Consider the following 14,874-nt stretch of genomic DNA (forward strand, 5'->3'; position numbering starts at 1 on the left):
CTTGTTTGTCATAACATGATCTATGTGCCTCTGTGTTGTACGTCTGGAAATGTTTATACATTTATTCCTTTTATACCATGATAAGTATTATATTACACTAGCTTACCCTTGCATGTTTGTGTTTGCTTTCTACTATGTTTTCTCTCTTGCGATGATCACCTTCTGGTGGGAGCAGATGAGAGGGAGGCTCGAGATGGATCCGGGAGACGCAGCAGTGCGGCCTAGATTCCCTGTATGGAAGTTTCAAGAGTAGTTCCATGGCCATGTGGCCTTTTGTATTAGTTGCCTTAGAAGCAACCCTTTTTCAAAACTGTTGCACTCCTTTAAATTTTCTTTTGCTTAGGACTATGTGGTATGCCTAAGATTCCTGTTAAGTATTTCCGGATGACTGTAATAGTTATCTCCTCTACGTTTTATGTTCATCTGAATGCTTCTCGTTATTATAATTGTGTGATGTTTTATTTAGCAGTTTAATCTTCTAAAATGGGACGTCACACTTTTATGGTATCAGAGCCTTCGTTCCTAAGTGTCTGTGGGTTATGTGTTTGCTTAGTTTTTGTTGTGCCCTCCTTGTCGTGTTTAGATGAGTTCCAGTCTAATCCAGTTTCTGATGGTGCTTTCTGTGTGTCCAGTGATATGGCACCCCCTCGTGTAGCTCCTCCTCAACCTTCTCAGGGTGATGGACAAGACCTAGCTAGGGCGATCGAGGCTATGGCTGCAGCCTTGACGCAACAGAGCAATGCTATGATGCAACAGCACGAGGCGGCGATGCAGCGCCAGGAAGCCTCACTTGAGCAGCAGCACTTCATGATGCAGCAGATGGAAGCTGCTAGGCAGGCTGCAGAGGATGCTCAGAGGCAGCATGTGGATGCTCTCCGTCAGTTAGGGGAGAATGCTGCTGGTGCTCCGATGTATGGTCCTCATCCCCAACCTCCACCCCCTGAATGGAGTTTGGAAGACTTTTTGAAGCACCAACCTGCCAAGTTTGATGGCAAGAAGAGTCCCGACCAGGCGGACCAGTGGATGAAGGACATGGAACGCATCTTTGATGCCAAGAGGTGCCCGGATGAGAGCAGGCTTGCTTTCACTATTTACATGCTCACTGGGGAGGCTGAGCATTGGTGGGCCAGCATGAAGCTGGTGATGGAGGAGAAACATGAGGACATCACGTGGAGAGCCTTCAAGAAGAGGTTCTTGTCTGAGTATTTCCCTGACAGCGTGAGGTACGCTAAGGAGGTAGAGTTCCTCCAGCTGACACAGGGGAACAAGTCAGTGGCCGAGTACGCCGAGCAGTTCAAGCATCTGGGGCGTTTCTACACCATGCCGCTCGATGAGGAGTGGCGCTGCAGGAAGTTTGAGAATGGTCTCAGAGGAGACATCCGCTTGATGGTAGCTCCGCTGTCCATCAAGGACTTTGCGGCCTTGGTGGAAAAGGCCAGGGTCATGGAGCGAATGAAAGTAGAGGTGGAAGCTCAGCAGCAGCCACAGCAGAGAGTTAGCGGACCATCTGGGTCCAGGCCACGAGTTGAAGAAAGGAGGAAGCCTTATGCTAGACCACATCCACAGCCACAAGGATCTGGAGGTTTCTCTTCCCCGCCCGGCAGAATACAGTGTTATCATTGCGGAGGACCGCATGCGAAGAATTTCTGCCCACAACTACCAGGTTTCCGTAGATGCAACCTTTGTGGCAGGGTAGGCCACTTCGGCAGAGATTGTCCTTCCAGGAGAGGGGCAGTAGCACGACCCTCACCACAGACTCCGAGTCAGAGTTCAGGCCAGACTCAGCAGAGAGGAGGAGGCAGCAGGCCTCAGGCTACAGGCAGGGTTGTGGCTATGACCGGATCAGAGGCAGCGGGTTCAGGTAACCTTGTGATTGGTTGTTGTGTGATTTCTGGCAAGTCTTGTTGTGTGCTTTTTGATTCTGGAGCGACACACTCATTTGTGTCAGAGTCTTGTGTGCGGGAGTTGGGTCTGCCGGTGTGTGAGCTACAGTTTGATCTCGTGGTATCTACTCCGGCATCTGGGTTGGTTAGGACTTCTTCAGTGTGTTCTAGATGTCCAGTTGAGATAGAGGGACGCGTATACAAAGTTAATCTTATGTGCCTCCCTCTGCAAGGGTTAGATGTGATCTTGGGAATGGATTGGCTCTCTGCCAATCACGTTCTCATCGACTGCCGAGAGAAGAAGTTGTTGTTCCACAGCTCAGAGGAACCCGAGCTAATATCTTCCCACGAGGTTATGAAGGAAATCCGGGACGGTGCACAGTGTTATATGGTTCTTGCCAGGATAGAGGTTGAGGAAGAAGAAAGGATATCAGTGATACCAGTGGTCAGAGAGTTTGAGGATGTGTTCCCCGAAGAGGTACCAGGCTTGCCCCCGAGGAGAGAAGTTGAATTCTCCATAGACTTAGTACCAGGAGTGGGTCCTGTGTCGATAGCTCCTTATCGCATGGCCCCGGCAGAGTTGGTGGAGTTAAAGAAGCAGATAGAGGAGTTGCTTGAGAAACAGCTTATACGGCCGAGTGCTTCGCCGTGGGGAGCGCCTGTCTTGTTGGTAAAGAAGAAGGATGGCGGCTCGAGATTGTGTGTGGACTATAGGCAGCTGAACAAGCTGACTATTAAAAACAAGTATCCTTTGCCGAGAATAGATGATTTGATGGATCAGCTACATGGGGCGTCGGTGTTCTCCAAGATTGATCTCTGGTCAGGTTATCATCAGATTCTGGTGAAGGCAGAAGATGTTGAGAAGACTGCTTTCAGATCCAGATACGGGCATTACGAGTATGTTGTCATGCCATTCGGTGTGACTAATGCCCTGGCTTTGTTCATGGATTACATGAACTGGATCTTTCGTCCGTTTCTAGATAAGTTTGTCGTAGTCTTTATAGACGACATTCTCATCTACTCCAGGACGCAGGAGGAACATGCCGAGCATCTGAGGATAGTGCTTAGCCTTTTGAGAGAGAAACAACTGTTTTCCAAGTTGTCAAAGTGCGACTTCTGGATGAGAGAGGTGCAGTTCTTGGGGCACATTATATCCGCTCAGGGGATAGCCGTGGATCCAGCTAAGGTAGAGGCCGTGATACAGTGGGAATGTCCCAAGTCAGTGACCGAGATTCGAAGCTTCGTGGGTTTGGCTGGCTACTACAGGAGATTTATAGAGGGGTTCTCTAAGATAGTAGCACCCTTGACCCAGCTAACCAGGAAAGACCAACCGTTTGCATGGACTGATAGATGTGAAGAGAGCTTCAGGGAGCTTAAGCAGAGGTTGACGAGTGCTCCAGTGTTGGTAATCCCAGATGTGAGTAAACCCTTTGAGGTTTACTGTGATGCCTCTCATCAAGGTCTTGGGTGTGTCTTGATGCAAGAGAGGAAGGTGGTGGCGTATGCTTCAAGGCAGTTGAAGGTTCATGAGAAGAACTACCCCACTCATGACCTAGAGTTAGCAGCAGTGGTTTTTGCTTTGAAGATATGGAGGCACTACTTGTATGGTGCACAGTTCCGTGTGTTTAGTGACCACAAGAGTTTGAAGTATCTCTTCGACCAGAAAGAGTTAAATATGAGGCAGAGGCGGTGGATAGAGTTTTTAAAGGACTATGACTTCGAACTTCTCTATCACCCAGGGAAGGCGAATGTGGTGGCAGACGCATTGAGTAGGAAGACAATGCATGTGGCACACTTAATGATAAAAGAGATGGAGTTGCTAGAGAGCTTCAGAGACATGAAGTTGCAGTATGAGTTGGAGCCGGAATTCATTAGGTGTAGCACCTTGGTTATATCTAGTGACTTCTTGGGCTTAATCAGGGAGAGACAAGCTACGGATGTTAGTCTACAGAAGGTGAAAGAACTACTGAGGACGGATCAGGCCAAGGAGTTTGCCTTGGGCAGTGATGGTGTGTTGAGATTCAGAGGCAGGGTTTGTGTACCAGAGGATGTCGAGTTGAGGAAGTTGATCCTTGAGGAAGGACACAAGAGTCGTCTTAGTCTGCACCCTGGCATGACTAAGATGTACCAAGACCTCAAGGAGAACTTTTGGTGGCAGGGCATGAAAAAGGAGGTTGCACAGTTTGTATCGGCCTGTTTGACTTGTCAAAAGGCGAAGGTGGAGCATCAGAAACCCGGTGGGACGCTTCAACCCTTAGATATTCCGGTGTGGAAGTGGGATAGCATAGCCATGGATTTTGTTACCCACTTGCCTCGCACCGTGAGAGGACATGATGCTATATGGGTAGTGGTGGATCGTTTGACGAAGAGTGCTCACTTTTTGGCGGTGAATCTCAGAATGTCTATGACCAAGTTGGCCCAGCTCTACATCCGAGAGATAGTGAGACTTCATGGAGTGCCTAGTAGCATAGTGTCTGACAGAGACCCCCGGTTCACTTCCAGGTTTTGGCAGGCACTGCAGGAGGCTATGGGTAGTAGGTTGAGGATGAGTTCTGCTTATCATCCTCAGACGAATGGCCAGTCAGAGAGAGTGATTCAGTCCTTGGAGGACTTGTTGAGGACGTGTATCTTGGACCACCTTGGCAGTTGGGATGAGGTGTTACCGCTAGTGGAGTTTACTTACAACAACAGTCACCAGGCGAGTATAGGGATGGCGCCTTATGAGGCTTTGTATGGGAGGAGGTGTAGGACTCCTTTATGTTGGTACCAGGATGGTGAGTCAGTTTTGGTTGGACCAGAGTTATTGCAACAGACCACAGAGAAGGTGCAGTTAGTAAGAGACAGGTTGCAAGCATCCCAGAGTCGTCAGAAAGCATATGCGGACCGAAGAAGGAGGCCCCTAGAGTTTGAGGCTGGGGAGCATGTGTTCTTGAGGGTGACCCGAACCACTGGTGTGGGGAGGGCTATCCGCTCAAGGAAGCTGTCTCCTAAGTTTCTGGGTCCATATCAGATCTTGAGAAGGATAGGGCCCGTAGCTTATGAGATAGCATTACCACCCCAGTTAGCTAATCTACACCCAGTCTTCCATGTGTCGCAGCTACGGAAGTACGTTTTTGACCCATCACATGTCTTGGAGGCCGAAGATGTGGAAGTCAGGGAGAATCTCCAGGTAGTGGTACAGCTCGTGGCTATAGAGGATCGTCAAGTTAAGGAGCAGAAGGGAAGAGCCACGAGTCTTGTGAAGGTCATCTGGGACCGGAGGACAGGTGACGCCACTTGGGAGCTAGAGGAGGACATGAGGAGTTCATACCCACATCTGTTCTGGTAAGTCTAATTTTTCGAGGACGAAAAATTTTTGTTGTTGGGGAGATATTGTAAGCCCCTTTTTCCTTTCAGTAAAGTTTATGGGCCTGGCCTTTTCGGAGGCCCAAGGCCCTACCCTACAGAAGGGCACCCTACCCTACCACAAGCCCTCCATTCTCCTCATTCCTCAACTTTTCTTTTCTCAGAAAACAGTTCTCTCTGCTCTCTTGTCCTCTGCTAGGGCACACTAGCCACACGCCTCCGAGCTACCAAGACTCTTTCTTTTCCAAGTAAGTAAGCTTCGGGACTTTTGGTCCGTTCTTTTCCTTTTCCTCTCCGTTTAAAACGCGTGGGTCAAGTTGGGGTTGAGTTCTTGACTTCGTTTTGTTCCTTTTTCCATGTTTCAGCTATACTCGAGTTTCTGGACCTGTAATAACCCCTTAGTTAGGGTCTGCTTGCGTTTGGGTACTCCAAAACAGAGGTAAGGGGAGCTATGTGTTTAAGTTTAAAGTTACCGTGGCATGTTTATGTTCTGTCCCATGTTGGGGGTGCTTGAATGGTGTTGAATCGTGAAAATAAATGGTTGGCCATGTTCTAGATGTCGCTCTGTGTCTTTTTCCTGCCTTGCATGTGTGTTTGGGAGTGGATCTGGGCGGTTTCCGCCGTTGCATGTGGGTGGACAGTGGTGAACTCTGTCATTTTCGCCCAAGCGAGCTCGTCTCGCCTAGGCGAGAGTACCAGAGTGCTCACTGCCACGAGAACTCGCCTAGGCGACCCTTTTTCGTTTTGAGCGACGCATAGTCTCGCTCAGGCGAGAAGGCCTCGCCTGAGCGAGATCCCGTGAAGCCTCCGCTGTCGCGCGTCTCGCCTGGGCGAGAATTCGCTGTTTCAGGAAGGACAGCATCTCGCCTAAGCGAGAGTTCGTGGAAAAACCTGTTGCTTATCTCGCCTGGGCGAGAATTCGCTGCCTCTGTGAAGGCAGCATCTCGCCTGAGCGAGTTCGCCAAGGCGTGCCCTGGGTTCCTTGCTGTTTGGATGGTTTGCTGCATGTCTTGATTAGGGTATCCTTCCTAAATATGATATAAGTGCATATGCTTGGGTGTTTGGCTTTTTTTTTATGAACGAATTTGGCATGTTTGGTACGAGATTGATCACGAGTTTGTGACTTCGTGATGTTTTAACATGAAAATTGGATGTTTCAAGATAAAGGTGGTGGGTATGGTGTGAAACATGATTTTGGTGTGATAGGCGTAATTCCATGAGTCCCATGGGGAGACTCTATGGTGGCGTGTAGTGTATATATTAAGATAAGGATTCAAGTAAGGATTGCATCCCGAAACTCTAAAGGGTCAGTGAGTCTCAAGTAGAGTAAACTGACCCAAGTGGTGAGAGTAGCGGGAGGCCCTAGTCTTTGGCAGGATAATGGCCTTAGACGCTTAAAGGCTAACCTCGTGAGTGGTAGGGTGAAACCCATTGGCAATGGCTCTGCAGAGCAGTAGAGGCCACCACGAGTGCAGGCATCCAGTGAATCCGATCTTAATGTATGTATCCGGATAATAGAGTCATAGTGTCTTGCTTGTTTGTCATAACATGATCTATGTGCCTCTGTGTTGTACGTCTGGAAATGTTTATACATTTATTCCTTTTATACCATGATAAGTATTATATTACACTAGCTTACCCTTGCATGTTTGTGTTTGCTTTCTACTATGTTTTCTCTCTTGCGATGATCACCTTCTGGTGGGAGCAGATGAGAGGGAGGCTCGAGATGGATCCGGGAGACGCAGCAGTGCGGCCTAGATTCCCTGTATGGAAGTTTCAAGAGTAGTTCCATGGCCATGTGGCCTTTTGTATTAGTTGCCTTAGAAGCAACCCTTTTTCAAAACTGTTGCACTCCTTTAAATTTTCTTTTGCTTAGGACTATGTGGTATGCCTAAGATTCCTGTTAAGTATTTCCGGATGACTGTAATAGTTATCTCCTCTACGTTTTATGTTCATCTGAATGCTTCTCGTTATTATAATTGTGTGATGTTTTATTTAGCAGTTTAATCTTCTAAAATGGGACGTCACACTTTTATGGTATCAGAGCCTTCGTTCCTAAGTGTCTGTGGGTTATGTGTTTGCTTAGTTTTTGTTGTGCCCTCCTTGTCGTGTTTAGATGAGTTCCAGTCTAATCCAGTTTCTGATGGTGCTTTCTGTGTGTCCAGTGATATGGCACCCCCTCGTGTAGCTCCTCCTCAACCTTCTCAGGGTGATGGACAAGACCTAGCTAGGGCGATCGAGGCTATGGCTGCAGCCTTGACGCAACAGAGCAATGCTATGATGCAACAGCACGAGGCGGCGATGCAGCGCCAGGAAGCCTCACTTGAGCAGCAGCACTTCATGATGCAGCAGATGGAAGCTGCTAGGCAGGCTGCAGAGGATGCTCAGAGGCAGCATGTGGATGCTCTCCGTCAGTTAGGGGAGAATGCTGCTGGTGCTCCGATGTATGGTCCTCATCCCCAACCTCCACCCCCTGAATGGAGTTTGGAAGACTTTTTGAAGCACCAACCTGCCAAGTTTGATGGCAAGAAGAGTCCCGACCAGGCGGACCAGTGGATGAAGGACATGGAACGCATCTTTGATGCCAAGAGGTGCCCGGATGAGAGCAGGCTTGCTTTCACTATTTACATGCTCACTGGGGAGGCTGAGCATTGGTGGGCCAGCATGAAGCTGGTGATGGAGGAGAAACATGAGGACATCACGTGGAGAGCCTTCAAGAAGAGGTTCTTGTCTGAGTATTTCCCTGACAGCGTGAGGTACGCTAAGGAGGTAGAGTTCCTCCAGCTGACACAGGGGAACAAGTCAGTGGCCGAGTACGCCGAGCAGTTCAAGCATCTGGGGCGTTTCTACACCATGCCGCTCGATGAGGAGTGGCGCTGCAGGAAGTTTGAGAATGGTCTCAGAGGAGACATCCGCTTGATGGTAGCTCCGCTGTCCATCAAGGACTTTGCGGCCTTGGTGGAAAAGGCCAGGGTCATGGAGCGAATGAAAGTAGAGGTGGAAGCTCAGCAGCAGCCACAGCAGAGAGTTAGCGGACCATCTGGGTCCAGGCCACGAGTTGAAGAAAGGAGGAAGCCTTATGCTAGACCACATCCACAGCCACAAGGATCTGGAGGTTTCTCTTCCCCGCCCGGCAGAATACAGTGTTATCATTGCGGAGGACCGCATGCGAAGAATTTCTGCCCACAACTACCAGGTTTCCGTAGATGCAACCTTTGTGGCAGGGTAGGCCACTTCGGCAGAGATTGTCCTTCCAGGAGAGGGGCAGTAGCACGACCCTCACCACAGACTCCGAGTCAGAGTTCAGGCCAGACTCAGCAGAGAGGAGGAGGCAGCAGGCCTCAGGCTACAGGCAGGGTTGTGGCTATGACCGGATCAGAGGCAGCGGGTTCAGGTAACCTTGTGATTGGTTGTTGTGTGATTTCTGGCAAGTCTTGTTGTGTGCTTTTTGATTCTGGAGCGACACACTCATTTGTGTCAGAGTCTTGTGTGCGGGAGTTGGGTCTGCCGGTGTGTGAGCTACAGTTTGATCTCGTGGTATCTACTCCGGCATCTGGGTTGGTTAGGACTTCTTCAGTGTGTTCTAGATGTCCAGTTGAGATAGAGGGACGCGTATACAAAGTTAATCTTATGTGCCTCCCTCTGCAAGGGTTAGATGTGATCTTGGGAATGGATTGGCTCTCTGCCAATCACGTTCTCATCGACTGCCGAGAGAAGAAGTTGTTGTTCCACAGCTCAGAGGAACCCGAGCTAATATCTTCCCACGAGGTTATGAAGGAAATCCGGGACGGTGCACAGTGTTATATTGTTCTTGCCAGGATAGAGGTTGAGGAAGAAGAAAGGATATCAGTGATACCAGTGGTCAGAGAGTTTGAGGATGTGTTCCCCGAAGAGGTACCAGGCTTGCCCCCGAGGAGAGAAGTTGAGTTCTCCATAGACTTAGTACCAGGAGTGGGTCCTGTGTCGATAGCTCCTTATCGCATGGCCCCGGCAGAGTTGGTGGAGTTAAAGAAGCAGATAGAGGAGTTGCTTGAGAAACAGCTTATACGGCCGAGTGCTTCGCCGTGGGGAGCGCCTGTCTTGTTGGTAAAGAAGAAGGATGGCGGCTCGAGATTGTGTGTGGACTATAGGCAGCTGAACAAGCTGACTATTAAAAACAAGTATCCTTTGCCGAGAATAGATGATTTGATGGATCAGCTACATGGGGCGTCAGTGTTCTCCAAGATTGATCTCTGGTCAGGTTATCATCAGATTCTGGTGAAGGCAGAAGATGTTGAGAAGACTGCTTTCAGATCCAGATACGGGCATTACGAGTATGTTGTCATGCCATTCGGTGTGACTAATGCCCTGGCTTTGTTCATGGATTACATGAACTGGATCTTTCGTCCGTTTCTAGATAAGTTTGTCGTAGTCTTTATAGACGACATTCTCATCTACTCCAGGACGCAGGAGGAACATGCCGAGCATCTGAGGATAGTGCTTAGCCTTTTGAGAGAGAAACAACTGTTTTCCAAGTTGTCAAAGTGCGACTTCTGGATGAGAGAGGTGCAGTTCTTGGGGCACATTATATCCGCTCAGGGGATAGCCGTGGATCCAGCTAAGGTAGAGGCCGTGATACAGTGGGAATGTCCCAAGTCAGTGACCAAGATTCGAAGCTTCGTGGGTTTGGCTGGCTACTACAGGAGATTTATAGAGGGGTTCTCTAAGATAGTAGCACCCTTGACCCAGCTAACCAGGAAAGACCAACCGTTTGCATGGACTGATAGATGTGAAGAGAGCTTCAGGGAGCTTAAGCAGAGGTTGACGAGTGCTCCAGTGTTGGTAATCCCAGATGTGAGTAAACCCTTTGAGGTTTACTGTGATGCCTCTCATCAAGGTCTTGGGTGTGTCTTGATGCAAGAGAGGAAGGTGGTGGCGTATGCTTCAAGGCAGTTGAAGGTTCATGAGAAGAACTACCCCACTCATGACCTAGAGTTAGCAGCAGTGGTTTTTGCTTTGAAGATATGGAGGCACTACTTGTATGGTGCACAGTTCCGTGTGTTTAGTGACCACAAGAGTTTGAAGTATCTCTTCGACCAGAAAGAGTTAAATATGAGGCAGAGGCGGTGGATAGAGTTTTTAAAGGACTATGACTTCGAACTTCTCTATCACCCAGGGAAGGCGAATGTGGTGGCAGACGCATTGAGTAGGAAGACAATGCATGTGGCACACTTAATGATAAAAGAGATGGAGTTGCTAGAGAGCTTCAGAGACATGAAGTTGCAGTATGAGTTGGAGCCGGAATTCATTAGGTGTAGCACCTTGGTTATATCTAGTGACTTCTTGGGCTTAATCAGGGAGAGACAAGCTACGGATGTTAGTCTACAGAAGGTGAAAGAACTACTGAGGACGGATCAGGCCAAGGAGTTTGCCTTGGGCAGTGATGGTGTGTTGAGATTCAGAGGCAGGGTTTGTGTACCAGAGGATGTCGAGTTGAGGAAGTTGATCCTTGAGGAAGGACACAAGAGTCGTCTTAGTCTGCACCCTGGCATGACTAAGATGTACCAAGACCTCAAGGAGAACTTTTGGTGGCAGGGCATGAAAAAGGAGGTTGCACAGTTTGTATCGGCCTGTTTGACTTGTCAAAAGGCGAAGGTGGAGCATCAGAAACCCGGTGGGACGCTTCAACCCTTAGATATTCCGGTGTGGAAGTGGGATAGCATAGCCATGGATTTTGTTACCCACTTGCCTCGCACCGTGAGAGGACATGATGCTATATGGGTAGTGGTGGATCGTTTGACGAAGAGTGCTCACTTTTTGGCGGTGAATCTCAGAATGTCTATGACCAAGTTGGCCCAGCTCTACATCCGAGAGATAGTGAGACTTCATGGAGTGCCTAGTAGCATAGTGTCTGACAGGGTCATGGAGCGAATGAAAGTAGAGGTGGAAGCTCAGCAGCAGCCACAACAGAGAGTTAGCGGACCATCTGGGTCCAGGCCACGAGTTGAAGAAAGGAGGAAGCCTTATTTTATTAATATTATTTTTTAAATTGTTATTTGTTTAATTTAATCATTTTTTATTTTTTAAAATTGAATCATTATAAATGAAAATTAATTATATTAAAATTATAAAAAGTATTTATATCTAATTTTATAATTATAATAATAATAATTGTAATTTTATTATTTTTTATTATAATAAAAAAAGTAAATACAATATTTTGACTAGTTTATATAAAAATTTTAGGATTACTCTCTTTGTTCCTATTTTCGTTCAAAAATATTAAGTTACTCATTTAGTTTTTTTTAATCTCAATTTGGTCTGAATTTTAAAAAATTATGTAGTTTTGTCCTTTTTCGTTAAATTTATTGAATCAAATCAAGAATTTTTCATCAAAACTGAAGTTGTGAATGATTTGCTTTGTGGGTGTAATTGGCATAATTGTAGTATCAATTTTAATGAAAAATTCTTGTTCCGCTTCAAGAAATTTAACGAAAAAGATAAAATTGCATTATTTTTTATAAAATCGAGACCAAATTGAAACTAAAAAACACTAGATGACCAACATAATATTTTTAGACAAAAATATGGACCAAAGAATAATTTAATCAAAATTTTGACACCCCCAACATATTGCATGAAGTTCCACTACTGCCCATGAGTACCTGAATAGTTTCAGATTTTGAAAAACAATTTGATCGTGGCACAAACTTTTTGTTTTACATATTATATTTGTATATATTCTATATTACGTTCCTTTATCTCATTATTTATTTTCACTATTTTAAAAATTTTAATACATTTATTTATTATATATGTAATAACAAAGTTATGTGGTAAGAGAGTCACCCCTTTATTTAATAAATCATAAAAATTTAAATTACTCTTGGAATCTTCTCTTTACTTTGAAGTATGTATGCGTTGAAGGCGAGAACTTTGATTGATGATATGATACTAATGATGCGGTTACTCTGTGCCTTCTATTTTTTATTTTATTATGCGAAATGCAACATGAAATCAAGAAACAAACACACAAATTGAAAAAAAAAAGAATTTCATCACCATCAATTAAAATTTCCACTTTTGATAACTTTCACATTCTAAAAGAATTCTAATTCTAAAAATTAAATATATTTTTGGTCTTTTAACTTATACCAGAAATTAGAATTAACCAAACTTTGAAACTTTGGACCAATTTAGTCTTTCATCATTAGAAATGCATGGATTTCATCCTTTTAACCAAATTTTATTAAGTTTATTTGACGTTTCAAATGTGCTTCTTAGTTAACATTAAAGCGAAAATATGTAAAATAGTATAAACAACTCAAATGTAAAATAGTTAACATTGAAACGTCAAATAAACTTAACAAAATTTGGTTAAAATGACTAAATTCATGCATTTCTAAGGTTGAGGTACTAAATTGGGTCAAAGTTTCAAAAAGGGACCAATTTCAATTTTCACTAGAAGTTAAGAGATAAAAAATGCAACACTCCTCTTTTTCCAGAAACAAAGTCAAACCCACTCTCCTTTTCTTCTTCAATGCAAACTCAACTCTCCCCTCTGTCTCCCTCTCCCTGACCCTGGCCTCCATCTCACCAACCTTGCTTCTTGATTAGGTCCTGGAGAGGAAGCCACGCCTGAGCCTTCTGCTGCCTCCGCTCATAGCCTCTCATTCTCCAAGATACCAGGACCCTTGACCCAGTTAACCCGCAAGGATCAACCTTTTGCTTGGACCGACCGGTGTGAAGAGAGCTTTCTAAAGCTAAAGCAAAAGTTGACTAGCGCTCCAGTGTTGGTGATTCTTGATATCGGTAAACCCTTTGAATACCCCTTGTGCCTAAAACTCACCAGAGTTTAGGAACCATCTCAAGTGCAAGTCACCAAGAGCTCCAATGCCACTTACATAATCCAGATATCGAGTCTAGAATGATGTGTGGTGTTATAGTTGAGATTAATTGGATGATTTTTGATAGATTATGTAATAGATCCTATTTTCTGCCTTAGCATAAAATAAATTGCATGGTTTGCTCTTCATTCAAGTTAGCTTACCCTTCTAGTTTCTATGGTGTGTTCTGTGTGTCTTCTACTTTTGCAATGATCGTCCCTATTGAATGGCGTGCGCAGATAATTGTGCAGGTGAGGATACACCCCTCCGGGACGTGAGATGATTACATTAGACGTACCAGTAGTATATGTAGCCTTTTCTTTCTTTTGCTTAGCTGATCGGGTATTTTGTAACCCTTTTGTAGTGTATGGGCTGTATATGTTGATCAACGTATGTATGGTTATTTTTTGAGGATGACTGTATTATATATTGTACTGGCCTACGTCATCATCTGCTTCTGAATTATTAAAATTTAAATGTTTTGTTTAATAGTTTAAAAACTATGAAAACGGGATGTTACAATTTTGGTATCAGAGCAGTGATTCCTTTATGATCTGTAGGTGTGAGCTTGCTTAGCTTCTGTTGTGTGTTCCTCGTAGTGTGTTTGGCATGAGTTGTTGTACCTGTTAACTAATCTGATGGTTCCTCTTTGTGTGATCAGAGCTATGGCAGCTAGACCTCCTCCACCTCCTGTTCCAAACCCAGATAATCCTCATTTGGTGGGAGCAATTGAGGCGATGATAGCAGCCATGCAGCAGCAGAATGCTAACATAGTGAATCAGCAGAATCTAGCCTTGCAATAGATGGAGTTTGCAAGACTAGCAGCAGAAGCGACTCAGCAAAGGCACTTGGAAGCCCTACATCAGATAGGGGAAAACTGTTTAGCCGCTGGTTCTTCCCAAGCTTCACTACCACGAGTGCAAGAGTGGAGTTTGGAGGATTTTCTATAACACCATCCATTCCGCTTTGATGGAAAAGTTAGCCCGGATGGAGCTGATCAGTGGATGCGGGACATGGAACGAATCTATGATGCTAAGAGACGTCCTGCAGAGAACAGGTTGGCATACACTAAGTACCTTCTTGCTGGAGAGGTCGTGCATTGGTGGTCCAGCATGAAGATAATGTTGGAGGACAGCCATGAGACCATCACTTGGGAACTATTTAAGAAGAAGTTCTATGTTGAGTTCTTCCCCGATAGTGTGAGGTATGCGAATGAGGTTGAGTTCTTCCAGATGATGCAAGGAGACATGTCAGTGTCGGAGTACGCTGAAAAGTTCAAACACTCGGGTAGATTTCACACCCTGAAGATGGCAGAGGACTGGCAGTGTAGAAAGTTCGAGAATGGGTTGAGGGGTGACCTCAAGCTCATGGTGGCTTCGCTCTCTATCAAGGAATTCCCTGCCTTGGTAGAGAAGGCAAGAGTGATGGAGAAGCTTAAGGCTGAAGCTGAAGCTCAATAGAAGTCTCAACTGAAGGTTGGAGGGCCATCTGGGTCCACGAGCAGACACGACGACAAGAGGAAGCCATACTATAGACCTCAACCCCAGGGGCCCAGGAGGTTCCCACATCAGCCCCAACAGTCCCAACCTTCTAGGCCATAGTGCTTCCACTGTAGGGGGCCCCATCTGAGGAGTGCCTGCCCCTAGCTTTCTGACAAGAGGACTTGCCATAGATGCGGCCAGGTGGGCCACTTCATTAGGGATTGCCTAGTTGACAGGAGCATAGTGCCGAGGCCTTCACCACAGCCTTAGTCACAACCGTCAAGGGGAGGTGCGAGACCA

At 46.0% G+C, this 14,874-nt stretch overlaps 2 protein-coding genes across 2 annotated transcripts; both read left to right on the top strand.

Annotated features, from left to right (window-relative positions):
* The first annotated feature begins 7,244 nt into the window (after nt 1–7,244).
* LOC146885532 (uncharacterized) lies at nt 7,245–13,896 on the top strand. Its single transcript, XM_085674975.1, has 3 exons — nt 7,245–10,676; nt 10,803–11,197; nt 13,755–13,896. Exons 1-3 carry the CDS (start codon nt 7,245–7,247, stop codon nt 13,894–13,896), a joined length of 3,969 nt encoding a protein of 1,322 aa, XP_085531101.1.
* On the top strand, nt 13,897–14,553 carry LOC146885533 (uncharacterized). Its single transcript, XM_085674976.1, has 2 exons — nt 13,897–13,984; nt 14,072–14,553. The coding sequence occupies exons 1-2, from the start codon at nt 13,897–13,899 to the stop codon at nt 14,551–14,553; spliced, it is 570 nt and encodes a 189-aa protein (XP_085531102.1).
* Nucleotides 14,554–14,874: the final 321 nt, after the last annotated feature.

The sequence above is a fragment of the Vigna unguiculata genome, chromosome 6, assembly GCF_037176805.1.
Source record: "Vigna unguiculata cultivar grain cowpea cultivar isolate G323 ecotype 2 chromosome 6, ASM3717680v1, whole genome shotgun sequence".
Lineage (NCBI taxonomy): Eukaryota > Viridiplantae > Streptophyta > Magnoliopsida > Fabales > Fabaceae > Vigna > Vigna unguiculata.